The sequence below is a fragment of the Eptatretus burgeri genome, chromosome 2, assembly GCF_056783735.1.
Source record: "Eptatretus burgeri isolate ZD-2024b chromosome 2, Ebu_testis_v1, whole genome shotgun sequence".
NCBI classification, from domain to species: Eukaryota; Metazoa; Chordata; class Myxini; order Myxiniformes; family Myxinidae; genus Eptatretus; species Eptatretus burgeri.
Genome location: NC_140962.1, coordinates 21,667,438 through 21,695,137, shown reverse-complemented (window position 1 = coordinate 21,695,137; position 27,700 = coordinate 21,667,438). Strand labels below are relative to the sequence as shown.

The 27,700-nt window shown below is 41.9% G+C and overlaps 2 protein-coding genes and 1 long non-coding RNA gene across 3 annotated transcripts; 2 read left to right on the top strand and 1 right to left on the bottom strand.

Annotated features, from left to right (window-relative positions):
- The first annotated feature begins 340 nt into the window (after window positions 1-340).
- LOC147031564 (BTB/POZ domain-containing protein KCTD5-like) lies at window positions 341-25,568 on the top strand. Its single transcript, XM_085865295.1, has 6 exons — window positions 341-624; window positions 3,418-3,526; window positions 18,126-18,217; window positions 18,312-18,407; window positions 24,646-24,744; window positions 24,850-25,568. The coding sequence occupies exons 1-6, from the start codon at window positions 406-408 to the stop codon at window positions 24,877-24,879; spliced, it is 645 nt and encodes a 214-aa protein (XP_085721421.1). The 5' UTR covers window positions 341-405; the 3' UTR covers window positions 24,880-25,568.
- Window positions 3,533-14,646, top strand: LOC147031565 (uncharacterized). Its single transcript, XM_085865281.1, has 2 exons — window positions 3,533-10,918; window positions 11,010-14,646. The coding sequence occupies exon 1, from the start codon at window positions 9,567-9,569 to the stop codon at window positions 10,884-10,886; it is 1,320 nt and encodes a 439-aa protein (XP_085721407.1). The 5' UTR covers window positions 3,533-9,566; the 3' UTR covers window positions 10,887-10,918; window positions 11,010-14,646.
- LOC147031563 (uncharacterized) lies at window positions 25,098-26,957 on the bottom strand. Its single transcript, XR_015053568.1, has 2 exons — window positions 26,765-26,957; window positions 25,098-26,432 (listed from the first exon to the last, which is right to left on the bottom strand). It is a non-coding gene; the product is annotated as an uncharacterized LOC147031563 (long non-coding RNA).
- Between the last annotated feature and the right edge of the window lie 743 nt (window positions 26,958-27,700).

Below are 27,700 nucleotides of genomic sequence, written 5' to 3'. Positions count from 1 at the left end.
AATGGTGTTTCGTTCAAGTGATGATGACGATAGTGTTTACGGACTCATTGACTCTCACTGATCTACGGACATTGCTCAATCGCATAAGCTCACCTGCCTAAAGTCCAGGTGAGCTGAAAATGCCGATGCAGACGAACAAATCTCTCTTTTCGTCTAGATTTTCCATTGTGTGGATTGCAGTCCCTACTCTAACTCCACTAACGGCTCGCCTACTCAACCACGCTGCTCTCGTGACGATTTCGTGACGCAGCTCTACACTCGCACCGTTGATGCGAGCCATGGCGTAAAGTTAGCGTGTGCGGTCATATGATGATCATTAGTTTGTCGGTTTGTCCGTTTTTTTTATCACAGACGAAGTTATTATCCAGATCGTTTTGATTTGACAATTGATGGCGTCGACAATAGATGAAGAAAATGAGGAAGGATAACAATCGATGCCGCATGCCCATTATGGCAGAGACGATGCCGCGGCATCTGGCGGAGTGCCTGGTGTGTGGCTCCCGCTGGGTTCGACTTAACGTCGGTGGGACCTGCTTCGTGACGACCAGAGGGACTCTTTGCCGAGACCCCAAGTCTTTCCTTTCGCGGTTGTGCCAAGAAGATCCCGATCTTGATTCGGACAAGGTGCGCGGCGTTCACGATAACGGATTCTTTGGGCAGATGCTTCGCTACCCCTTCCCCCCCCCCCTCCCCCCATTTCTCCCCCGATGGACTGTTCACGTTATGGAGGGATTGTCGTGCAGGCGAAGCTCAAATTCGTGCGATGTTTGTATTACCCATACTATTGTTACTCCGACTGTCACGGCTCGGTAGGTGGGCAACAGGTAGTTCATCACACCCGATTTATTTATTTATTTAATTAATTAATTAAATTTATTAATGACATATTTGTTTTTGGTATCTGAGTATGCTTCGCCGTCAAGGGAGTCGCATCACAAGGTGTGCCCTCCCACCGAGAACCTAAAGCCGGCTGTCCCGTCTGCAAGCACTTGTAAGTGAGGGTGGGTAAAAGATCCAATGGTGTCTTGGGTGAAGAGCTTGGCTTGGTTGGGCTTGGCCAGCCTGTTCGTGAAAGACTAGGGTGAAACTTCCCATAAGGTTGGAATAATTGAACCCGTTATGGTCGTGCTGGTACTTCATATACTCTTGATAGTACGAATTATTGTTGTTTCACAGGGCAGGAGCCATGCAAGCTTACCATGGATGGATTTTTTACATCGTTGCCATTGCACACACACACACACACACACGACCATTCTTGCTGCAATTTTGTATCTCCGGCAGCATGACGTAATGACACTGATTGGAAACGTTGCAGATCAAGTAATATTGTTGTGGGCCGGGTATCGGCGACAAGCACGACCGCTAGATGGAGCAGTAGAGTCGGCTCCACCGAACACCCAGAATTTATAGGCCGTCACCCCGGATAACTCCGGAGCCGACGGGTCCCTTATCGGACCGAAGATCACCAATAGGTCGACCACGTGGGATAGGGTCGATTGCCAATTTCAATTTACCTAAATACCCACGTCGTCCAAACTACCGGTGAAATTCACCCTCGGCAGGATCTGCGCGATCCGGGCCGTTACCGAGCCGTACCCCGAGCGGAGAGTACCAGAATCTTTCCGGGCCGATTGCACGATTTCGGCAGCAATGAGGTCTCCTAGTTCCCGTTTGCAGCGCAGCAAACCAATGATAGAAACACAGAAACGAGCTGGTACATTCAACAAGAGGGGATATTTATTTTGCAATGGGGGGAAGGGAACACACAAAGAGCAGAGCTATCACGACTATAAAATGAATGGAAATTTATACACAAGCACTTATACAGTTGCTACTTAAAGATGGGCCCACACACAGACACACACACACACACACAGAAATGGACCCCGTCAGGTCTTTATTGAAGGCTTCCAGCTCGAGGGAAGGTGAGCTGGAGACCAGAACCTGTGCTTGATCCTGTCTACCTCGTGTGGTCTTCGACGATCCGGCTCGGCGGGACTCGAACCCACAACACGATGCCGCTCCAAGCACCAGGTACCGCACTCTCCAACCGGCCATGCACCAATCGACCAAGACCAAGGAGAAGATCAGAGATGACTATGACTCCACGACCTCACCATGACCATGACCACGACCAGCCTGGCATTCCTTTATATTCCTTTTTCCTCTGGGGTGAGCAAATCGCCGTCTGAGGCGCTCTCCACCCTCATTGGATGGGGCATCGTGGGAAATTCGCTCTCTGTGGCCATCTCAACCCCATTGGCCGAGGTGCCGTTGGAAAGTCACTCTCTGTGGCGTGATTGGACAAGGAGCACGCCCCTGCCTTCCTGGGTGGAGTCCCGGTCTGAGGCGATGGAAATCTCCATCCAAGTACGTGGCCGAACACACGTGGGCAATGGTGTCGGTGTGTGAAGTGAAGGAGATTTGTTGTAAACAAAATTCCGCAGCGCACACATGTAATTCCCGTTAGACACATGTAGGGGGCCCTAACTATAAACACACACTTACCGATATAACTGTTCTATAGGGACCTGAATGTTGAGTGCTCATGGCTGCCAGATTCGTAACACTATAGGAGGACATAATATGCATTGCCCCATGTGAATAGCACAGTGGGGTTAAGCAATTGGTTCACCCTGTCCGTCTGACGGACGTCAGTCTATGATGGAGGAACCATTTAATTCCAAGAGAATTTTATACTTTGGACAATGTGGAACACTAATCTGAAGAAACGTACTGTTTAGCAGAACTTTGACTCTGAATTTGGCAAATTGTCCGGAATGTCGTCCCAAGTGCGCATGCTTAGCGAGGAATAAGATAATTATTTTCTCTGTCTGCCTGTCTGGCAGTCAAACAAAATATAAAATAATTCCAAATAGGAAACTTAGTTTTTCAGGACGTTATGAAGAACATGATCAGGCATGAAGAGGTAATGTAACGTGTAAAAAGTGCATCAACGGCGTAAACTTCTGAATAAATGTTTTTGTTTGTTTGTTTTTTTTCCTACAACCTTCAAAGCCTTTATTTCATTTCAATTGAATTATATATTTGAACCCTGTAGAACACAAATCTCCTTGTTTGCATTTCCATAAACCATCAGTTTCATAGTACTTGAGCAAAACTTTACGTCGTCTCGACCAATAACATTTGCTGCATGCTCCAAAGGTAGAGGAACAGCGAGATTCTGACAAAATGGCTACTTGTGCTTGTGCTCAGAAATGCAAAACGATAGTTGAAAAGACCCTCCCCATGTCCCTTTTCTCAAAATTTCACCGGGTAAGGTATTCTATGAACTCTCTAGTTTGTAACGTACATTTGTGTGTTAAGTTTATCACCTAGTGATTGTTGAAAGTTTTGCTGTTGGAATGTAAACTACGCACATGTGTAATTTCGCCATATCCCTACTTTTGGCAGGACCAATCGGGAGCTTACTTAATCGATCGAGACCCCACCTACTTCAGTCCAATTCTCAATTACCTGCGGCACGGACAGCTCATAATCAACAGGGGTCTTCCAGAAGAAGGTGAGAATGTCTGTCTGCTACAGAGCAGTCGTTCAAAGCATGACTCGAAAATACATCATGGACATGGAGAATGGTTACAGAAACGAGTGCTTGTGTGTGCGTGCTATCATTTGGTCAGGAGAGTGAGGTGGGTTTAATTTTCAAGAGGAAGGGAGAAGGGAGAAGGGAGAAAAAGAGGATGTCTTTGTTTGGAGGGTGTGAAAGAAAAGAGAAACAAAGTATAAATGGAGGCGGGATATGCAATGTATGGTGTTACACAAGGAAAAAGGGGAAAAAGTCAAAATTCCCCCATATAGTGTATATGATCAGGTACTTCACAAGGATTCAAACAATGTTTGTCCATGTTTCAGCAAATAGACCTGTTATCTGGTACCTGAGAGTATGACAATGTGGATGGTCACTAAAGGTTCACAGTATGCATTTGCAAAGTAAAGATGATGGCCCATAGTTCTGCATTCTGAGTTTGAACAATGTGGTTATCTTCCACTTCCCTGAACAGGGAATGAAGGATTCAAAATATAACTAGAACAGCACTTGGTAGAGCACATAGTCTCACCTCGCATGCTCATTCTGAACAAAAATACCATCATTAACCAAACGCACTACTAATGTGGCCCATATACCCACAATCATCCTCTTTTGTTTGTTTTTAATACACTTATTTTCAATTCAATATGACCACCAGACCACGTGAAAAAATGGCATCGTAAATGTTATTCTTTTCTCACATTGGTTGGTCGATTAAATGTATGAAGTTTCAGATTTTTTGGAGAAGGATTTTGATTTGAACAATTATGCCTGGAGTACCACTTCAACGATGACATCATCGTTATCGTGCTATATACCCTTTGGGGAGATGTTGATGTATGTCATTTTATTTTATTTTATTTTGGCGTTTTTGGAGATGTCCAATTTTTTTTCCCTTCAATTCAATATGGCTGCCATACCATGTGACCGATGACATCAGAATTATTAATAAAATATTCTCCATGGGGAGGTCCCTCCTATGTTTAAAGTTTCAATAGTCGGAAAAGCCGTTGCAGAAAAAAAATATATTAAAGCAAAAATATGTCGACGTGGATACAGACAGACAGACAGACAGACAGACAGACAGACATGTTGGGGTAGTCTCACAACCCCTTTGGGGTAAGACTAATTAGAAAAAAAAAAAAAGTGTAGTTTTGAATGTGTGGATAATGTGACTGCAGTTTCCATTCTACTAAACAAATCTAACTGTTATTGGTTTTTTCCAGGCCCAACTGTACCTTATTTTAAAGTCTGTTCCATCTTGCAATTGCGGTGTGTGTGTGTGTGTGTGTGTGTGTGTGTGTGTGTGTGTGTGTGTGTGTGTGTGTGTGTGTGTGTGTGTGTGTGTGTGTGTGTGTGTGTGTGTGTGTGTGTGTGTGTGTGTGTGTGTGTGTGTTACATTGCAAGTTGTTCCTCATTAACTTGACCTGCTTATAGAGGTTGTATACTCACCCTTGAGCTGTCTGGTCCAAGTTCTACCTGACAAATTAGTTCTTCCAATAATCCGTTTGATTGGAGCTTTGCAGGCAGGATGTTGCATCACAAAGTTGGCCGGCCTTCCCTTCGGCCGACACAAAGTGTCGTATGTGGTTGAATTTAAGAGTTACAAGATGTTGACTATCTCATGATGTCTTTCATGAAGAGTAGGGAAGTCATCACCTACTCAATGAACAAATATCAAATTCCTGGTCATGCCAGGAAATAAATAAATCATGCCAGAAAAGCCAGTTTGTGAAGCATTCGGGCCAAAAACTTTCTCCACCCGACCCCACGAGAATGTTGGAATAATTGGGCCTTTGAAGAAGTGTAAGTTTGAATATGAGCTGCTTTTAATAGCATCATAGATTGGCTTGGCAATGATGTAATAGAACCTCGATTGAAGTGTGCTCAGCGCTGTGGGCAGAATGGTAGTTGGCATACTTCCGTAGAACGTCCTGTTGATTCCATCCATTGTTTTACCTGTCTGCCGACGCAAAGTGACGTTTGCCTTCACAATTAAGACTATTTTTCCATTTTACTTAGATTGACTTAATAGTTGTGCAAGTGGTCGCTGTCAATGTAGAGCCTTTTGTATTTGTACAATAAATGGCCAAAGTGCACCCCGAAACACGCCTGCATTGTACCAGATTGACAACAATAGAGGACGACAGGCACAATCTTTTTCTTCTTCGTTTGTGAATCCGTCCACAACTTTTTGAGATATCCTGCAGATAGACAGACAGCAGACAGACAGGGGTGAAAACATAACCTCCTTCACCTTTGGTGGTGGAGGTCACAAACAATGCATTTATTCAGATGTTTTTTTTTGTGTTTTTTAAAGTTAAATCGTTGTACAAGAAACCCCCCAAAATAACGTGACTTATCCTTTGGCCCTGGTTTTAAGGAAAGCATGATATCAACGAAACGATTACAGCCCACACGTGCCGATTTGTTTCTGAACACAAAACGTGAAAAACCGATGTACACTTCTTCATGCAAGTACTTGCGTGTCATCCAAGTAATAAGCGGAAATTATTACCTCCGCCAGCGAAGGTGGAGGAGGTTATGTTTTCACCCCTTTCTTTCTGTCTGTCTGTGTACAGGATATCTCAAAAATTTGTCGACGGATCCGGATTAAATTTTGTGGGCAGGTTGAATGTGTGACAAGGGCAATCCGATTAGATTTTGGTTAAGATGCGGATCTGGATCTGACTACTAGAATTTTTTTTAAGCGATTCGTCACCATTGAGAGATTGGGAAAAAAATATATGTAGCGCAATATCTCAAAAACTTGTGGACTGATCCGGATGAAATTTTGTGGACCGGTTGGGTGTGTGACTTGGAAGAAATGATTAAATTTTGATGAAGATCCGGACCCGGATCTGATGATTTTTTCAGTGATTCTTCACCATTGAGAAATAGGGCGAAACCGATTTATAGCATGATATCTCAAAAAGTTGTGGACAGGTTGGGTGTGTGACCACGACAAATTAATTAGATTTTGATGAAGATCTTGTTCCGACTACTCGGATTTTAAAGTGATTCTTCACCATTGAGAGATAGGGCTCAAAAAATGATATCTAGCATTATATTTCAAACATGTATTGGGCCCGATATGTTCTTGTGGATCAGGCATTACATGGTGGAGGTATGCGCTCTACCAATTGCCCTTCCAGTTTATAATTGTAATATTCTCACTTGATTTGGACTTTCTTTTAATTACCTCCATCACCAAAGATGAATAGAGGTTATGTTTTCATGCCTGTCTGTCTGTCTCCGTTTATTTATCTGTTTATCTCTTTCTGTGAATAGGATATCTCAAAAGGTTGTGGATGGATTGGGATGGACTTTAGTGAACAGGTTGGGTGTGTGATCAGGAAGAATTGATTCGATTTTGGTGAAAATCTGGATTCAGCTACTAGAATTTTTTTTTAAAGTGAGTCTTCACCATTGAGTACGACAGTATATATCATGAGAGTTCAAAAATGGCTAAACACAATATATATCGTATTTCAAAAAGTTGTGGATTGATTATGACAAAACTAGGTGGATGAGTTTGTTAGATGACGAGCAAGTTGATTAGATTTTGCTTCAGGTCCGGATTCAGATCCGGCCTTTCAGTGGGATACAAAACGTAAACTGTTCAACCTGGCGGAGACACTGTCGTGGCCAAAAATATTGGCACCCTTGCACTTTTTTCAAATAACTCACAATTTTCTCTTAAAATAAGTTTAAATTGACAAAAGTATTTGGTCTCCACAATTCTTTATTTCACTGTTAATATTACAGCACCTTTGTTTTTGATTCAGAACTTAAGATATCCTTTTATACAAGGAAATCTAACACAGGTGGATGCCATTTAGCCCATCATGCCTGTGTGAATACCATACTAATTTATATTTGTCCTGGGGCTGATTCTCAGAAGGGGCCTAAAATGAAAGTTTACTGCACCCCCCCTGCCAACATAGGTTTTATGTGTTTTTCTTGTTTATTGATCTATAAGGTGATGATTTTAAAACATTACCCCTTCTAAAAAGTGTCCATTCGAAGTTTTTGGGGGCATTTTTGATACCAGGTATACCGCTTTACCGCTAAAATAGGTTTTTTGTGCTAGGGATGGGTGGGCATATGACATTGCAGTTAAGGCCCAGTCACACCTTGACGTTTTAGCCAGCAATGGCAACGTATTAAAATGTATATAAAACGCTGGCTTACGTTGAACTTTTGATGTTTTTTTTTTTAAAGATTCGGACGTATTCATAACGACTTGGTCTTATGCATAACGTATTAGTAACGGACACAGAACGTTTCGTTGTGTTATAGATAACTTATACCAACGAATGCTGAACCTGTTGTCGGCCTTCACAACCTATGCCCAACGATAGTCTAACTTATGCATAGCACGCTGCACGCATCGCCGACGATGACGTGGTGTAGGTTATGAAAAGGCTGCCGCACAACGATTCAAATCATAACCGCCACAGAAATGGAAGTGTCAACATCGCAGTCACACCTTGGCGATCTTGCCAGCGTATGCCGACCTCTGAAAAATGTGTCTGAAACGCTGGCGCAAGTCGAATACGGTATGGGTAAGTTTGGTATGCGTGAATAGAACGCTAAAGTACGCTATCATACATCGTAGTATGTGGAGTACGTCTTGTAATTTTGAACATGTTGAAAATTTTACGACGTACTTGCCGTATGACACACGCTCCGCATGCGATGGGAATAAGTTGTACGCACGATATGCGATCGTTGACACACATCGACACACGTTACTTGTAAGGTGCTCATAAGTCGAAACGCGTCAAGGTAATGGTTAGCGTCAGTGTTCCAGACTCCCGGTTTTTTTTTTTCTTCGGTATGACGGTGTTCAGTGTACAGTGCGGTTATGATTTAAATCGTTGAGCGGCAGCCTATTAATTATATTATATTATAACCGCACTAGAAATCGAAGTGTCAAAATCACCATCATACCGAAGGAAGGAAGAAAAAAAAAAACCCCCAAAAAAAAAAAACAGGGAGTCTGGAACACTGACGCTAACCATTACCTTGATGTGTTTCGACTTATGAACATCTTACACGTAACGTGTGTCTGTGTGTCACCGATCGCGTAACGTGAGTACAACACTTAACTCATAGGTTAAAAATAAGTTTCGGGTACGCTCAACATTACCTCGACGTGTTTCGACTTATGAGTAACTCAGAAGTAACGTGTGTCGACGTGTCAACGATCGCGTGACATGCCTACAACTAATGGGCAGCGTTATGCGGAACGTGTGAGTCATACACTGGCATAAGTCTTAAAATTTCAAGCATGGAAAATTTGAGGACAACCGAAAAGTACAACGTTTAAAGCCAACGTACAGCGACGTATGGCAGTGTTTTTCAGCGTGCTCTCAATGTTATCAAAACTTACCCATAATGTATTTGACGTGTACCAGCGTTTTCGACAAATTTTCCAAAAATCGGCATAAGCTGGCTAAAACGTCAAGGTGTGACTGGGCCTTTAGGTTTGCTCAGAGTGCACATAGACACATTAAATACAAATCCAGGTGTTTGATTTTGTTTTCGGAGATATTTTCGCTAGAAATTGTGCGAAAATAATGTAAAGATTGTGTGAAAATGGTAAACAATAATTGTGCGAAAATTATCAAAATTTTGTTAAAATTATGACAAAATACAATGTTTTGTCACTAACATCATAAACTATTATAGAAATTCGCATTCTAGTATATTTCTTGATGTTGACTGTTGCAAATGGTGTCTGGTGCTTATTCAGTGTGAATTGCATTCGGTGCAGAGTATCACAGCATGTATTGAGAACTGGATAAACCCTTTCCAATCTGATGAGCAGCTGTGCCATTTGGCTTCTGGACACGTGGCAACCGAAGATGTAAAGCGAGACCTTTTGATTGCTCGTCAAAGAGGCGTAGGATCACTGAGGACATTTGCAGCAGACAGATTAGGGAAAGATGGAACCAAACACTTCTACGCTACTCTACCACAACTGCAGCTGAAGACGTTCACATCCATGAAGAAGAAGAGACTGGGGCATGACACATCGCACGCCAGCGTCCTGAAGTCAACAAGAGACTTGTTTGGCCGTCTCCTTGTGATTGGTCAAAGCCGTGAACTATCTATGGAGAAGCTTCTGAGTTACCCACTTGGACTGCTCCCACTCTCAATTGCCACACCAGATGGAAGTCCAGTGAAGACAGTCAAGGCTAAATTGCTCAGAGCACTAGAAGACAATGTGCAACCGCTGACAAGTATCCCCCTGGATGCTACCTGGGTGCTTGACGCAATGGCCATCATCCATTCAGCAAAAACGGCACCAAACATGACATACTCACAACTGGCCTCTTCACTCTTCAACACCATCACATCTGGTTATCCAGCTGGTGCGCGCAAAGACTGGGTAGTTGACACATACCCTGATATATCCATTAAGATCACGGAGCGCAACCTGAGAAGCGATGCTGGTATGGAGAGCCTCAAAACCAAGATCCGCACAGGAACACAGAAGATTGACCAGCAGCTGAACAAGTCTCTGATGAGTGGATCCTTCAAATGTGCCCTGACAGAATTCCTCCTGAATGAGTGGTCCAAGCCAGAGTATGCTGCGCAGCTGGACCAACAAGCACTGTTCGTGACAGTTGGAGAGAGGTGCTTCAGGTTGAAGGCCAATGACCAACTAACAGAAGTCCTGAAGGCAGAAGTGGCTGAACTGAGATGCACACACGAAGAGGCAGACACCAGGCTTTTGCTTCACGCAGCCCATGCAGCTGATCACGGTGCTCCTGCTGTGATCATCAAGTCCCCAGACAGTGATGTTGCACTCATTGCCCTTTCAGTCTGCCATCGTATTAGCTCGCAGCTCATCTTTCGCACCGGCACACAACAGCGGACCCGCTACCTTGATCTTACAGCAATGGCACATACCCTGGGACGCGATATCTGCTCTGCTCTCCCAGGTTACCATGCCTTCAGTGGCTGTGACTCGACCAGTACCTTCACTGGGCACAGAAAGCTGTCAGGACTCAAACTTCTAAAGATCGAAAATGAATTTAGAGCCACTATGAACAGCATTGGGCAGTCTTTCAGTCTGTCAGTAGCAGAACTCGCCAGAGGAGAAGAGGCCAGCTGCGCCCTGTATGGGAAGAAGCAGCACAGTGGAGTCAACGAACTGAGGCATGAGATGTTTGGCGCGCATACCACAGACCCATGCAGACTTCCGCCCTGTCAAAATGCAGCTGAGTTCCACCTATGTCATGCCAATTACCAGGCTGCCATTTGGAGAAGATGTCTCGAGAACTGCCCACATGTACCCACTCCACACGTTCATGGCTGAGATGTAGCTGGGAACGAGATCGCCATCAAATGGTTAGATGTTTCTCCTGCCCCGACGTCTGTTATGGAATGTGTTAGCTGCCGGTGTCTGCGTTGTGCTGACCGGAGGTGCACCTGTATACAGAATCAACTAAGTTGCACCAGAGCATGGAGATGCAAGCCTGACCAGGGCGGGAATTCCAAAGAAACTATCGTTGATCCACTGGAATCCGACGATGAGACAGATGACGAATAGAACATTGAATAATTCATATGAATCCAGTTTTTCTTATCAGGTAAGATTTTGCTTCGTCCATAGGTCTTTTAACCTTATTTTACACCGGGTCTGAAATGGCATGGGAATGTGCTAGAAACCTGAAACTTGGCCAGTTGCTACTGCCACATGCTTATTTTATAAAAATGAACTCATTTTAATTTTGCCTCAACAATGAGCTAATTCTGACGTCAAGAATAATTAATTTTGGCGAAATTCCGTGTTTTTAGTAGGTAAGTTTTAGAGTAAGAACCCCCCCCCCCCAAGACAAATTGCTCCCAAATTTGGTACACGTTTTTAGAAATGACAGAGGATAAACGTCACCAAGTTTCAAAGTCATACCTCTAACCGTCGCGACGGTATAGGCAGAAAACAAATATGCCCCCCCCCCATGTAAAATAGGGTTAATATGTGTATTATTCAGAAATAAACATGCTTTTCAGGGTTTCGATAAACGTCCATGCAGGTTTAGTAAAGTTACAATGCCTCAGCACAATACAAAATGCTTCCTGAAGCCAACAATATTGTCCAATACGAATGCTACAATACTCAATACTGTAAAAAATGTCAGGTTTTGCCAAAACGTATCACTATATGAAATGGCTTGCAATGGGTCATTTGGACACTTTTTGAAAGGGGTAATGTTTTGAAATCAGATGTCTATAGACGATATAACATGAAAGAACCATCAAACCTATGTTGGCAGGGGGGTGCAGCTAAACTCAAAATTTTGGAATCAGCCCCAGGACTATATACACAAGATCCAAGGAAGAAAATGCAAATTTTAAAAATATTAATTAAATTTGTTTGTTGGTTTATTTGTTTGTTTGTTTGTTTGTTTGTTTATTTATTTATTATTATTGTTTGTGTATTTAAGTTTTTGTATTTTTTTTCTCTTTTTCTTCTTCCCCTCTGGGGAAGGGGCATGGGCTTGGTTAAAAACACACGTCAACCACACAACACCCCTTGACAAGACCCCCACCAACAGCACTCCATAAGCATTCACACAATCACCCATCAATGCTCAAACTTCCTAAAAGTCCTGTCAACATCCTTGTTCCCCTCTATCTCCATTACTTCCAGGTACCTATCTAATTCTACTTGAAACTTATCTACTTTTTCTTTCTGCTGCCACTATCTTTCCAGGGAGACCATTCCATGCATTAACTACTCTGAGTAAAAGTCCCCTGCCTTACTACCGTCTTAACTCTCCTCTTCTTGACTCCCAGGCTATGGCCCCTGGTCCTACCACTGTCTCCTCTGTTGAATACTTGATCTGCATTTAATTTATCTCTACCTTTCATTCTCTTAAACATCTTAATCATATCTCATAACCGCCTCCTTTCTTGCGTATGAAGCCCTGTCTCCTTCAGCCACTCCTCATAGCTGAGTCGAGCTCAACCCTGAATCGATCTAGTAGCCCTGCGCTGAACCCTCTCTATGTCATCTATGTCCTTCCGGAACTGTGGTGACCAAAACTGTACACAATATTCTAGATGTGGCCCTCACTAATTTCCTGTACAATGTTAACACCACCTCTTTTGATTTATAAATGACCCCCCTCCAAATACAGCCTAAAACCCTATTTGCTTTACCTACAGTGGGGAGAACAAGTATTTGATACACTGCCGATTTTGCAGGTTTTCCCACTAACAAAGCACGTAGAGGTCTGTAATTTTTATCATAGGTACACTTCAACTGTGAAAGACAGAATCTAAAACAAAAATCCTGAAAATCACATTGTATGATTTTAAAATAATTAATTTGCATTTTATTGCATGAAATAAGTATTTGATACATCAGAAAAACAGAACTTAATATCTGGTACAGAAACCTTTGTTGCAATTTCAGAGATCAGACGTTTCCTGTAATTCTTAACCAGGTTTGCACAGACTGCAGCAGGGATTTTGGCCCACTCCTCCATACAGATCTTCTCCAGATCCTTCAGGTTTCGGGGCTGTCGCTGGGCAACACAGACTTTCAGCTCCCTCCAAAGATTTTCTATTGGGTTCAAGTCTGGTGACTGGCGAGGCCACTCCAGGACCTTGAGATGCTTCTTACGGAGCCACTCCTTAGTTGCCCTGGCTGTGTTTCGGGTCGTTGTCATGCTGGAAGACCCAACCACGCCCCATCTTCAATGCTCTTGTTGAGGGAAGGAGGTTGTTGGCCAAGATCTCACGATACATGGCCCCATCCATCCTCCCCTCAATACGGTGCAGTCGTCCTGTCCCCTTTGCAGAAAAGCATCCCCAAAGAATGATGTTTCCACCTCCATGCTTCACGGTTGGGATGGTGTTCTTGGGGTTGTACTCATCCTTCTTCTTCCTCCAAACATGGCGAGTGGAGTTTAAACCAAAAAGCTCTATTTTGGTCTCATCAGACCAAATGACCTCCCATTCCTCCTCTGGATCATGCAGATGGTCATTGGCAAACTTCAGACGGGCCTGGACATGCGCTGGCTTGAGCAGAGGGACCTTGCGTGCACTGCAGGATTTTAATCCACCAGTACGTGCCCGTAAAAAAAAAAAAATAATAATAATAAATAAATAAACAAACCACACAAGCCGTTTCTTCGCTCTCACGTGCCCGTACGTGCGTGACGCGGAAGTTCGATATTATTCGCAATTTATTTTTAATACCCAATTATTCAATTAGCGCCAACATATTTTACCTTTTCGCAATGTCGTGGCAAGGAAAAACAAAAAGAGAAGAGAAGAGGGAGAAAAAATTTACTTCCTGGTACGGAACATACCAGCACTCTGATGTTCCCGAAATTTATACACCGTCTAATATGAAAACGATCTTAAATTGGGCCATTCTGTTTATCTATAAATGCGCATATGAAATCGAGAAATTATTAGAATACACGAAGTCATCACTCTCTGGAAGCCCGTACGTTGTAACCCGTAATGGGGAACGTGGCTGTGCTTCCCTTCCCCATCTGCCACGCCCACGCAACAACGTGTCTTCCCATTGGTTTGGTAAATAAATGGCCATAACTTGGGAAGCACTTGTCCGATTATATCAAACCTTGAAAAGGCACATCCTCAGGTCCCCAGCAATATACCTGGCAAGTTTCAATTAGATCGGACCAGAGGTTGTCGAGAAACAGCGATCTCACACACACACACACACACACACACACACACACACACACACACACACACACACACACACACACACACACACACACACACACACACACACACACACACACACACACACACACACACACACACACACACACACACACACACACACACACACACACACACACACTGCTGGAATTATAGATAGATAACGGCGTAGTGTGTTACTTATGGTTTTCTTTGATACTGTGGTCCCAGCTCTCTTCAGTTCATTGACCAGGTCCTGCCATGTAGTTCTGGGCTGATCCCTCACCTTTCTCATGATCATTGAGGCTCCATGAGGTGAGATCTTGCATGGAGCCCCAGACCGAGGGAGATTGACTGTTATCTTGAACTTCTTCCATTTTCTAATAATTGTGCCAACAGTTGTTGCCTTCTCACCAAGCTGCTTGCCTATTGTCCTGTAGCTCATCCCAGCCTTGTGCAAGTCTACAATTTTGTCCCTGATGTCCTTAGACAGCTCTCTGGTCTTGTCCATTGTGGAGAGGTTGGAGTCTGATTGATTGAGTGTGGACAGCTGTCTTTTATGCAGATAATGAGTTCAAACAGGTGCAGTTAATACAGGTAATGAGTGGAGAATGGGAGGGCTTCTTAAAGACAAAACTAACAGGTCTGTGAGAACCGGAATTCTTACTGGTTGGTAGATGATCAAATACTTTTTTCATGCAATGAAATGCAAATTAATTATTTAAAAATCATACAATGTGATTTTCAGGATTTTTGTTTTAGATTCCATCTTTCACGGTTGAAGTGTACCTATGATAAAATTACAGATCTCTACGTGCTTAGTAAGTGGGAAAACCTGCAAAATCGGCAGTGTATCAAATACTTGTTCTCCCCACTGTATCACTGCCTGGCATTGTGCTGCCTGCTAACCTCCCATATCTATTGCCACCCCCAGATCCTTCTCCTGTATGACACGCTCCAAAATTACTCCTTGCATCCTGTAATCTTTATTTTCATTGTTCTTTCCCATCCCCAACACTTTACACTTGCTCAGGTTAAATTCCATCTGTCAATCTTTTGCCCAATCGATGCAAGTATCAATACTTTCCTGAATCTGATCACCACCCCCTCTGCTATCCACCTCACCTCCAAGCTTTGTATCATCAGCAAATTTGGAAAGCTTACTCTTTACCCCACTATCCAAATCGTTGATGTAAATAATGAATAGTAATGGCCTTGAGTACTGATCCCTGAGGTACCCCGCTACTTACACCCTCACAGCAGGACATCCTTCCACTCACAGCTACTCTGCTTCCTAACCATTAGCCAGTTTGCAATTCAATTAGCTACCTGACCAGCCACGCCACAAACCCTCACTTTGGCTCACAACCTCCGATGTGGTACCTTACGAAATGCCTTCTTAATGTCGAGATATACTATGTCCACTGCCTTTCCCTCATCCACCCAGACACTGCTTCATAGATCTCTAAAATATTTGTTAAACAGGAACAACCTTTGGTAAACCCATGCTGAAACATATTTTACCCATTTTGGTAAACCCATTTTAAATCAGAAAATAAAAAGAAACAGCAATGACAATTATTGACACCCTCAAATTAATATTTGGTAGCACAGCCTTTGGACAAAATAACTGCAGTGAAGTGATTCCTATAACCATGAATGAACTTCCTCCACCTCTCCACTGGCAGTTTGGCCCATTCTTCTTGTGCATACTGCTCCAGTTCTCCCAGATTTGAAGGATGCCTTCTCCCAACTGCTGTTTTCATATCTCCCCACAGGTGTTCAATGGGGTTTACATCTGGACATATTGCTGGCCACTTCAGAACAGTCCAGCGTTTTGTATTGAACCACTCCTGGGTGCTTTTTGAAATGTGTTTGGGGTCATTGTCCTGCTGCAAGACTCATGACCTTCGACGGAGATCCAGCTTTCTGACACTGGGTTGAACATTGTGCTCCAAAATGCCTTGGTAATCTTCTGATTTCATGATGCCATGCACACATTCAAGGCACCCAGTGCCAGAGGCAGCACTGCAACCCCAAAACATCACGGAACCTCCTCCATGTTGGAATGTGGGGAAGGTGTTCTTTTCTTGGAAAGCTTCGTTTTGTTTTCTGCAAACATGGAGATGATGTGCTTTTCCCAAAAGCTCTAATTTAGTCTCGTATGTCAGTAGGACATTCTTCCTGAAGTTGGCTTGTATAGGTGTTTTGGCAAACTCCAGTCGGGCTTTCTTTTGTCTCTCTCTCAGCAGTGGGGTCCTCCTGGATCTTCTACAATAGAACCCCCTTTCGTTGAGTTTGCGGCGGACAGTGCAAGTTGAAACTCTCGTACCTTGTGTTTGAAGATCAGCTTGAATCTGTTTGGCAGTTGATTGAGGTGCTTTCTCCACGATGCGAACAATCCTTCGCTGCAATCTTCGATCAAGTTTTCTTTTGCGGCTACGCCCAGGGAGGTTGGCTACAGTGCCATGGGCCTTAAATTTGCTGATAGCATTGCGTATGGTGGTCACAGGAACATCAGGGTCTCTGGAGATGGACTTGTTGCCTTGAGATTGTCCATAATTGGCTACAATCTGACCTCAGACATTTCTCTTTTTTTTCAGCATGCTCACTGTGGTACACAGTGACACAAAATAGCAGAATGACTCCTTTGCTCTGTTCAAACTGGTTGAATTCTGAGTGATTTTTATATTGCAGGCACATGCAACTCACCACATGGCTTGGGATCCCAGGGTCCTGAGTTCAAGCCCCGTTGGCTGCTGAATTAACACCAGGGGGTTGACTCAGCCTGTCATCCTTCCGAGGTCGGCGAAATGAGTGCCAGTGTACTGGTCCCGGTGTATGCCCTGGTTAGAATAGGTGTACCATATCCCTGTGTGTCGTAAGAGGCGACCAGGGTTGGCGTCAGGAAGGGCATCCGGCCATAAAACATTGCCTCAAGAAAAAGCCAAACCCCTGCACAGCAGGGAAAAATGGCTGTAAAAACGGTCATGTGCAACTCACCACAGGTGAGTTCAATTCCAAAGTAAAGGAGAATCACCTCCTTGAAATCTATTTTTTTTTTCTCACAACTTCTAAAAGTTGCCAATAATATTGTCCAGGCCATTTTAGGATTGCTGTGAGGAATAAGCTAATATTTCGTAATTTTTTTTCAGCTTTTTTTTGTTTTGTTCCACTGCAAACCAAATAAATATATATGTGGATACCAAAAGATTCTTTTTATTTAAACAATGTTCTGGAAGAAGTGGTGCATTATTCGAAAAAAGGGCAAGGGTGCCAATATTTTTGGCCATGACTGCATGTGATCTACCGAGTACCGTTCTCGTTTGAAGTTATTTTTGGGTGAGAGAAATGGACATAGATGAGTAGAGTTGTTGGGTGAGGATTTAATTAACACTGACAGCACATTCCTGTTTCATGAGAAAATGTACTTTTAACCAGATTTACCATTGACCAATAATCTGGTGGTTGAACAAATGCCAGACTATATTTTATCACCTCCGCCACCGAAGGGTGAAGGTTTAGCAGTTTGTGTGCAGGATATCTCAAAAAGTTGTAGACGGATCGGGATGAAATTTTGTGGACAGGTTCGGTGTGTGACGAGGACAAACTGATTTAGATTTTGATGAAGATCCGAATCCGGATCCGACTACTATAATTTTTTAAGTGATTCTTCACCGTTGAGAGATGGGGTTCAAAAATGTTATATAGCACGGTATCTCAAAGATTTATTGGGCCAGATATGTTCTCGTGGATCAGGCATTATGGGGTGGAGGTGTGCGTGCTACTGAGTGCCCTTCTCGTTTGTAATGAGTTTGTATGTTTTAAAATGGGCAAACCTTTAAATTGATTTATTTACTTGTGCTGGCAGGAGTGTTGGAAGAGGCAGAATTTTATAACATCACTGATCTCATCTGCCTTGTCAAGGAACGAATCAGAGAGAGAGATGCGAATGCAGCAAAGGTCAGGTCTTTGGGGAACATGTTCAAATTCTCTAAATATGTTTCTCGGGTTCTACGTTGTTTACCTTTCAAAACTTTTTCTTTCCTTCCTTCAGGGGAATGCGAAACATGTCTATCGGGTGCTCCAATGCCAGGAAGATGAGCTGACCCAAATGGTCTCTACCATGTCTGATGGATGGAAATTTGAGCAGGTAATAATATTATTCATTACCATTTTACATGCAGTTTTGGTCACCACAATTCAGGAAGGACATGGATGCCATAGAGACGGTTCAGTGCAAGGCTACTCGATTGATTCCGGGCTTATCTAGACTAAGCTGTGAGGAGCGGCTGAAGGAGACAGGGCTTTGTGCACTAGAAAGGAGGTGGTTATGAGGAGATGTGATAGAGATGTTTAAGATCATGAAAGGTGTCGATAAAATAAATGCAGATAAATTATTCAACAGAGTAGACAGTGATAGGACCAGGGGCCATAGCCTGAGAGTGAAGAAGAGGAGAGTTGAAATGGCAGCAAGGCAGGGGACTTTTACTCAGAGAGTAGTTAATGCATGAAATGGCCTCCCTGGAAAGGTTGTGTGCAGCAATGTGGAAGTAAAATAATTAAGTCCATCTTGTGAAATATGAGCATGGACATTTTAGTAATCGAAAGCTCTATGGATCACATGACTATTGCAAAGTACCAGTGTTTCTGTATTAATCACACTAAAACAAATATTTTTCATATTGAGATTAGTGTTCTTGGTCCACAAATTATGTTCTCATTTCTCTTTATTTTTGCTTTTAAAGCATATGGAAGTATAAAATCTGTTGTAAACTATAGGCTAAAACCACTGAAAAGAATAGTTTGTATGTGCTGAATTGAGATAAAAAAATTTCAATTGTCTGCAGGATAATTATGCTTATCAGGTCTCTCACAATGATAAGGTCAAAGCTCATTAATTTGCAGAATCAATACTGACAGGCCATGAGTAAATGAAATAGAATCTCATTACCTTCGCATTCTGCGAAAGGTTATGTTTTGGTCGGCGTGTATTTATTTATTTGTAATCTTGTGATTCGTATAACTCAAAAAGTATTAAACCGAATTGCATGAAATTTGGTGGGATGATTGGTTATTAGCCAGGAAGCATTCGATTAGATTTTGGGATCGTTCGGGTCAAAGGTCAAGGTCAAGGTCACGAAAAGGTCAAAATCGTCTTTTTACGATAACACGGTCAATTTTTATTCAATTTGCATGCAACTAACGCCAAAATGTTCAGAATTCAACGCCTCATCTTGTGATATGCAATATGACACAATGACGCCCATACTCTTGTTACCGGTTAGGGGTCAAAGGTCAGGGGGGGTCACGACCTTGAAAAATATGCGTTTTTTTGTCATAACGCGGTCAATTCTTGTCTGCTTTACATGAACCCAGCACCAAAATGTTCAGAATTTAATGCCCAATCTTGTGACACAATGACGTCATAACACATGTCACCAGTTGGGGTAAAATGTCGGGGGGGGGGGTCACGCCCTTGAAAAATATGTGGTTTTCGGCATAACTCAGTCAATTCTTATTCGATTTGCATGAAACCAGCATCAAACGAGATTACCTTCTCTTGTTGAAACGTTGTATTCACCGAGCTTGCGAGTGAAGACTCGCCAAAACGACGTGAGTTGATTGTTGTCAAGTCCGTAGCCCCCGAAAGTCGGGGGGGGGTCATGACATTATAGATATGTGGTTTGTGTCATAAGACCATTCATATGAAACCAGTTCCCCACACTCGTACCAAGAACAAAAAAAGTAGTGGCGGCGAAGGTATGCGCTCTATGAGTGCCCGTTCTAGTTTCATTATACTGTGGTCTTTTTAATTCCCTATAAACTGATATACCTGTCCCATTTCAAACCTGAGGATCATTGATTAATTGCCTTTGTCATTGTTGAGAAATGTGTTCTCCTGAGTGTACCAGTAAAATGCTCAACACCATCACTGTACATTCAAAGCAAATATTTCAAACCAGATGACTTTCAAACCATATGATTATAATAACAACGAATATATAATCCCCATCATGGCCCAAGTTCATCTGAGCCTGATAAGGGATCATGTTGTTAGTCCATGCTTGGTTAAAAGAAATATGTACCCATCTGTTATGTTTTTGTTACTTTAAAATATACTTGATAATGGATCATTGCATACTGAAGGTTGTTTTATAAACGAACAGATATCGTATGTTAGTTAAATATGTAGCAATGTAATCTTCTCCCTTTCACTTGGTTCGCAAATTGGGGAGAACTACTTTGGTGACACCGGAGAGTCTAGGCCCCAAAGGCATTAGTCTCATTAACTCTGGTCTCCCATTCAATTGCAAAGTTGTACAAACATGAACTCTGTTTTCCCATTGTCCTCTTATCAAACAGGAGTCTCATCGAACTGAAGAGGTCATGGACCACTAATTGTTCTGCAAAAGCTGTGCAAACCAGATACTCCATCTGCATGTTGAGATAAATGCTTATCATTACCGAAAGTAAATGAAGGTTTTCTGTGCATACATGCCCTGAAGGAAGACACACATTCTTTCACAGCACTATCTGCTTTAATTATGCACAAGATTGTTTCCTCTTTGCTTAAAGGACAATGTGTGCAAACAAAGCTTTCTTGTAGTCTGGTATCGATTAACCAAGTCCTCTGTGATGTTCTGACCCCTCACGATTTCCCAATTGTATAAAAGGCCATGTATTCTGGCTCAAAGGCAGAGATCTGCTTGGACTCTTGAGACAAGCTCTTCTTTCCACATGTATGTGTTTTTGTATAACAAACGATCTGTTAAATTATAAAGGGTTTTCATTTTTGCTGGTTGGAAATCTCCACCACAGCAAAAATAGCAGGTAAGTTTAAATTGGAATTGGATAGGTACCTGGAAGTTATGGAGATGGAGGGGTACAGGGATGTTGGCAGACTTTTCCGGCAGTTGGCAGGCAGACCACAGTTCCAGAAGGACATAGATGCCATGGAGAGGGTTCAGCGCAGGGCTACCAGATTGATTCCAGGCCGAGCTAGACTCAGCCATGAGGAGTGGCTGAAGGAGACAGGGTTTTGTTCACGAGAAAGGAGGTGGTTACGATTAGATATGATGGAGATGTTTAAGATAATGAAAGGTTTAGATAAAATAAGTGAAGATGAGTTATTCAACAGAGTAGACAGTGATGGGACGAGGGGCCATAGCTTGAGAGTGAAGAAGAGGAGATTTAAGACATTCGTAAGGCAGGGGACTTTCACTCGGAGAGTAGTTAATGCATGAAATGGCCTCCCTGGAAAGGTAGTGGCAGCAGAAAAAGTACATTAGTTTAAATTAGAATTAGATCGGTACCTAGAAGTTATGGAGATAGAGGGGTGTGGGGATGTTGATATGACTTTTACGGTAGGTAGTTTGAGCATTGTTGGGTGATTGTGTGCATGTGTAAGGAGTGCTGTTGGTGGTGGTCTCATAAAGGGGTGTTGTGTGGTTGATGTATGTTTTTAAAGAGCAGGTTGTGGGTCGCCAAACATGTTCTGAAAATTTATCAATATGATTATATGTGCATAAAATAGTTCACTGCAAACTTTTGTGGTTGCCTAACTATTGGGAAAATTGATGAAATTTAACTCCGAATTTGTTATTTCTTGAAGGCTGTTGAAAAAAACAGCGGTGTGCCATATATGGATGGTGACGTCACGTTCTCCAAAACAAAGCGGATGCTCACTCGCTCATTGAAGTGTCCAGTTCAGCGGGCCGTTCTTTCGCTTTTTTGAGCTTGCAACTGTCTATATTATCCTTTTTTTATTTTGAATTATTGTAGAACCAAGTTATTTGGATGTTTGTACATCATGCCTCGTACGTGTGTTGTCATGTTTTGCGAAAATGGCTGGAAAACGGGTAATCGCTCCCACTGATTCCCGAAGGAATCAAACATTCGCCGGCAGTGGATAAGATTTGTACAAACAAAATGGGCGAATTTTCCCCCAAAGAAAATGGGTAATTGCTCCCACCTATTCCCGAAGGAATCCAACATTCACCGGCAGTGGATAAGATTTTTACAAACAAAATGGGTGAATTTTCCCCCAAAGAAAAAGGATAAAGAGGACCCTTTGGATAGACTTGTCATTTGTGGTGAAAATTTCACAGTTGAGGATTACGAAGGCACAAACACATCTGATCACCACTCTGTGAATATGAGTTGTTGGTTGACAAGTTCTCCAGATACTGCTCTGTCACAGAATCAATAGTTGAGTTTAAGTGAGAAAAACCTTTAAATGTATTCTTAAAGAGTACATGGAAAAACACATAAATAAACTTTCTGAAAAACACAATCATGAAAAAATTCCTCAATAAATCAACTTATTGTTGATTTAAATTACTTTTTTTAACAGCATCAGCAAAGTGGGCTATTTCATATCAATTTCCCACTTTTTTTTTTCTAAATTTGGTAGAATACTCCCCAATGAGGCTAAACATGTTTTGGTATTTATATGCCACAACAGTCTCTTGAAAGTCGGGGTTTGTTCTCACTGTTCACTTTTGCTGGGGTCAAGCTCAGCTGTCAGAAAGACTTCAACGCCAAAACTATGGTGTATAATATATTTGGGTCCATTATTGATTCATTCTCTTTCTGACTCTTGAGTGACTCGAGGGTTAAAAATTATTATATCAAGTCACAGACGAATCAAACTTTACATTATTTTATGTATCGAACAAGAAAATGAAAATCTACAAACCAATCTGTCAGTGTGAACTGCCGGGCAGTCAGTCCTGCCACTTGTACACGAAATAGGCTGTTTTCTGGCACTTGCAAGTGGCTCAAATTTATATGGCTCAGGGCCAGAAACTCCATAGTATAAATTCCCATCATCCTCCGACTCGTCCTTGGCAATATCGGAATGAAAACACTCAATTTCATCGCTGCTGAAATCACTCTCTGATTCGCATCTCGCCATTGTTCACACGCTGTTTCCGAATGTTCACGAAGTTTTTGGAGAACGTGACGTCATAGCATCTTCGGTAAATTCCGGTCTGTTTTTCGATCACTGACAAAAGTTTTGACTGAAAAGTTAATTTTAGCATATTTTGAGTTTCAAATGAAAGAAAATAATTGCCCAATGATTATATATTAATGTGATTACAACCTTCGAATCTCGCGGTCATCAGCGACCCAAAACTTGCTCTTGAACCAAGCCCATGCCCCCTCCCCTGAGAGGAAGAAAAATAGATGTATATATATATATATATATTTACAAAAAATACAAAATACAACAACAACAAAAAAGAAAACTACAAAAACTTAAAATAAATAAACAAAAAAAAAACACAAAAAATATATATTTTTTTGCATTTTCTTTGGATCTTGTGTTGATAAATTAGTATGGTGTTGATGTCGTGCAGGCGTGATGGGCTGAATGACTTCCACCTGTGTCTTATTTCCTTGTATCCTTATATTATACCAACCAGACTGGGTGGGATGTGTGGGGTACATGAGATTTGGAGGCATACACTGAGTTATGATGTGTGGGATACATGGGATGTGTAGGGTGCCATTGGAGGTGAAGAAAGTGATAAAAGGGCACCATCCTCCAGAGATGGACTTCACAAGGTGCCGCCATCACTTTTAGGAAGGAGATTGATTGTAGAGTTTGATCTTGAGCTTAGGACAATTTCCTGGATTGCCGAAGGCTGGTCACGTAACATTCCCTCAGTGGGGTTAACCATTTGTGGTGAGAATGAAAGTTCCTTGACTATAACTTTATGATAGTTTTGTTGCAATAAATGATGCATCACTGATTGTTTGACTTTGCATGGAAGAGAGCCAAACCTGGAACTCTTCAGGACCAGTCAGTTGATAACCTCAGGTTTGGAGGTGGTGCCTGAATTTTATTCAAATTGTGCAGTAAGTGCAAGGAAACTTTTTTTTTTTAACGTTGAAGCCGCTTCAATATTTGGATTTGTCCTTCCTTCCTCTTAGTCAAAAATTAAGAAGAACCTTTTTAATACACCATGTTTAAATCTAAATTCTCATGAGTTCCAAAGATTGGGTTTTTAAAGGGTTTCATTCATTTCTAGGCTTTGCCTATTTCATATGAAACATGCCAAACTGAACCGATTTCTTCAGACACGGGTGAGATGTTTGTTTTTTTGTAACATTTTGAAAAAATAGTACAACCTCTTTTGTGCTTCTGTACATGTGGAATCCCTTTAATCACTCTTGAGTAAGATCGAGTTTAACTTTGAAAGATGAACTTTATAAAACCAAAATTCTGGGGTGTTTGTGTCGTATACATGAAGGTGAAAAATTTCTCTTCTGCAATTTTTATTGATTTCTCATCTCTGATGCCAATCTTTTTCATGACCTGACAGCCATTTGGAAAAAAAAAAAAATTTCTTTTACATTTCCACATCCCTCCTGGTCTGCAGCTGGTGTGTTCTCCATGTGACGAATTCCTCTGTGTCGTGTCACGAGAGCTCAGCACAGTCACAAATGGTCTTCACCATGAACCCAGCGGCAAGGCCAAGGTCTCCATTCTTAACTGCCCCATATATTGGTCCTTCCATCATTTGTGTTAATTGCTGCTTTTTCTTTTTCTTTGTACGTTAACCAATCCCTGCCATTTCTTTCAGATTTTGCAGGAGCGGGGATCCCGAATGTGAACCTCTTCTGCCTGCCTTTTGTCCTGTATCCAATGCGTTATTGACTGTCCTATCCTGTCCTTCTGTACAATGATTGATCCCTTCAAATATTGCTTGTGCCTAAGGAAAGACAATGAAGTATTTGGATGGATGGGTAACCATTGTTCCCGTGCAACACAATCAACATTTTCAGTGCTTTAATAAGCAATTTATTTTTATTTTTTTTACTTTTTAAAAAAAAAAAAAACAACTGTACATGAAATGTGTGCTATGCTTCTACATATTGTATGTTCCAGAAATTAAAGGTAATATTGCAAAAAAATTTTTTTTAACTCATTTAGGTAAAAATGCAAAAGCTGTGCAGCACAATTTGAGTTCAAATTAATAGTGACGGTAAGACAGCGTCCAGGGTACTGCTTTGTCATAACAGGGTACCGAAAGTGATCTGAGAGCAACCAGAAAAGATGACATTAGTTCAGCATATTCAATATTCAAACCTTGTCTTGGAGTCTGAATGTCATTATCCATTCATATCAAAATGGAAATTGGATATGTGTCAATTATTGTTGCACATACAGAGAAAGTAATCTTTACTTGGGGCTGTTAAAGTATGAGGGTGTGCTGAAAAGTAATGCCTCATATTCTCTCTTTTTTTTTTTCTCTCTCTAAAACTGGTACGAATATTCAAATAAAGTGCAGTCCTCACATTGGTTCTTCCCCCCACTATGTTTCGTGATTCTGACATGTGATGTGTCTGCAACATTCGTAAAGATGGTTGAGGGCAACACGCTGTTAGTTCTGTGAATTATGTAGTGTTGGAGATGACAGTTGGGTACACCAATATGATCCTAAGAGTAATAGACGGTCAATGGAGTTCTACCACAAAGGATCATGAGCCCAGACTTGGCCCCGTCAGATTTTCATTTTTCCCCAAATTTAAGGAACACCTGCGGGAGGAGCATTTTTTTCTTCTGACCATGATGTTAAGGCCACTGTGAAGCACTGGTTAAGTCTGCAGGACACGCATTCCTATCGTGATGGCATCACAAAACTACTTGATTATTGGCGGAAAGGTATGGACCACAGTGGTGATAATGTTGAGAAATAAATATGCACCATGGTAGAATCAAGATTGATGTTAGTATCTGTCTTTTTGATTTCATTTGAATATCTACCTGTTTTGGAGAAAAATAATGGGAGGCATTACTTTTCAACACCGTCATAGTAATAGTAAAATTACAATATTTCACAGCCAACCATGGGCCCACAAAAGGACTTTGCTCACTTCACAGAAAGGATTAGGACATCCGCAAACATATTTTTCTGATAAAAGCTCATGGAAAAATTTTATACATAAATGTAAGACGAGGAAGGGAGTGCCAACAACAACAAAAAAAAAACATGCTCATTTTGCAAAATGACCTGTCATGAAGTATGAAGGAGTGTTTACCCTTATTCGGCGACCCACCCAGATCGCATCATGGGTTGCCATGTTCTCAAATCTTGCTCTGCTGTTCATATTTCTCTGTTATCTGCTCCATTCAGTCTATCCTCATCCTTTGGCCACCTCTCTTCTGCAAGACAGTGAGCAAGCATCACTCCCTTCCACAATCTGAACAGCACAAAAATAAATCACATATCAACTACTGACCAATGAGCTTATTTTCAATTACTGTACTGAGCAAAGCCATGGAGTCCATCATTGCCACTGATGTTGAGTGTTTCCTATTTTCAAACACTTGATGTCTGATTGAGCTTCAGCTTAGATTCCGTCCCGGTCGCAAGACTGGACATGTTGCTGCTCCGAACCTCAGCAATATTTGGAAGCCCTAGATCTCCAACAAACAATAATAATAATACTGTACAGTGTGTTTTATAAAAAGTTTTTAATCCAATGACATGTCACCTGTTTCGTTTTCCATGAACTTTCAATAACTCAAATGTCTTCCTCCCCCACCATCAACATATCAGCTACAATCAGTAGATCTGATTGGGTTGGGGATTGTGTGAACTCTGATATCATCAATCCCACAGGCATGTATTGAAATAATCGCTTGTGGGTGTTGAACGAAGAACAGATGGGCCAACTGGAAGTGCTCCACCTCACATCAGGTGTGTACTACTGCCAACACTGGATTTACAAATGGTTTTGACGGTGAGCCAACAAAAAGTTCATCCCACTCTGACTGCTGCAATGACAAAAAAATTGTTGCAACCAGAACCCGTCTGAACAAGTTGTGGACTATGACACAGAGAAGGTGCTTTTATGACAAGCTCTTGTGAAGCTGAGGGAGGTTGGTTAAGTGTTTAACATGGTACACCAGTCCTTTAGCATGCTGTTAATTGTAATTGATAATGTTTATAATCATGTAGGATAAAAACGCCTCAAGCCTGAGCATTACAAAATCATGTCACATTACACTATATGTAACTCAAGTGTTTGTTTGTCTGTTTGACTTGCATGCATTCCTAAACTGCTGAATGGAACGACTTGAAAACTGGTGCACTGGTGGTTGTACTCAGGGTGTGCCTGGAGGGTTCATGGTGGGGGGAGCATGCAAGTGCCTTTGTAAATGTGTCATCATCTCTAGATGTGAGGGTGTATTCCAAGTCATAACGAGAAAGAGCAATCAGAGATTGCAAACAACACTCACAGGACTTTTGTGTGGAGTTTGGGTGCTGGTGGTTTTTTGTTTGTGTGTTGTGTGTAGACGATGCATTGATGATGATGATGTCGGTTTATTTTCAGACCTTTTTGGTTTTATTGTATAGATTAATGTTCCTATTGTATGTATTGTTACGAATTCGCACCCGCCGGCGTGCGAACTGCCGTCTTCCACTG

What these genes read in the sequence shown, in the direction of transcription:
- LOC147031564 (XM_085865295.1), top strand. Translation starts at nt 406, where the DNA reads ATGAAGAAAATGAGGAAGGATAACAATCGATGCCGCATGCCCATTATG. An exon ending in CCGATCTTGATTCGGACAAG is followed by an intron (nt 625 to 3,417) that starts GTGCGCGGCGTT and finishes TACTTTTGGCAG; the next exon opens with GACCAATCGGGAGCTTACTT. An exon ending in GAGATGCGAATGCAGCAAAG is followed by an intron (nt 18,218 to 18,311) that starts GTCAGGTCTTTG and finishes TCCTTCCTTCAG; the next exon opens with GGGAATGCGAAACATGTCTA.
- LOC147031565 (XM_085865281.1), top strand. Translation starts at nt 9,567, where the DNA reads ATGAAGAAGAAGAGACTGGGGCATGACACATCGCACGCCAGCGTCCTG.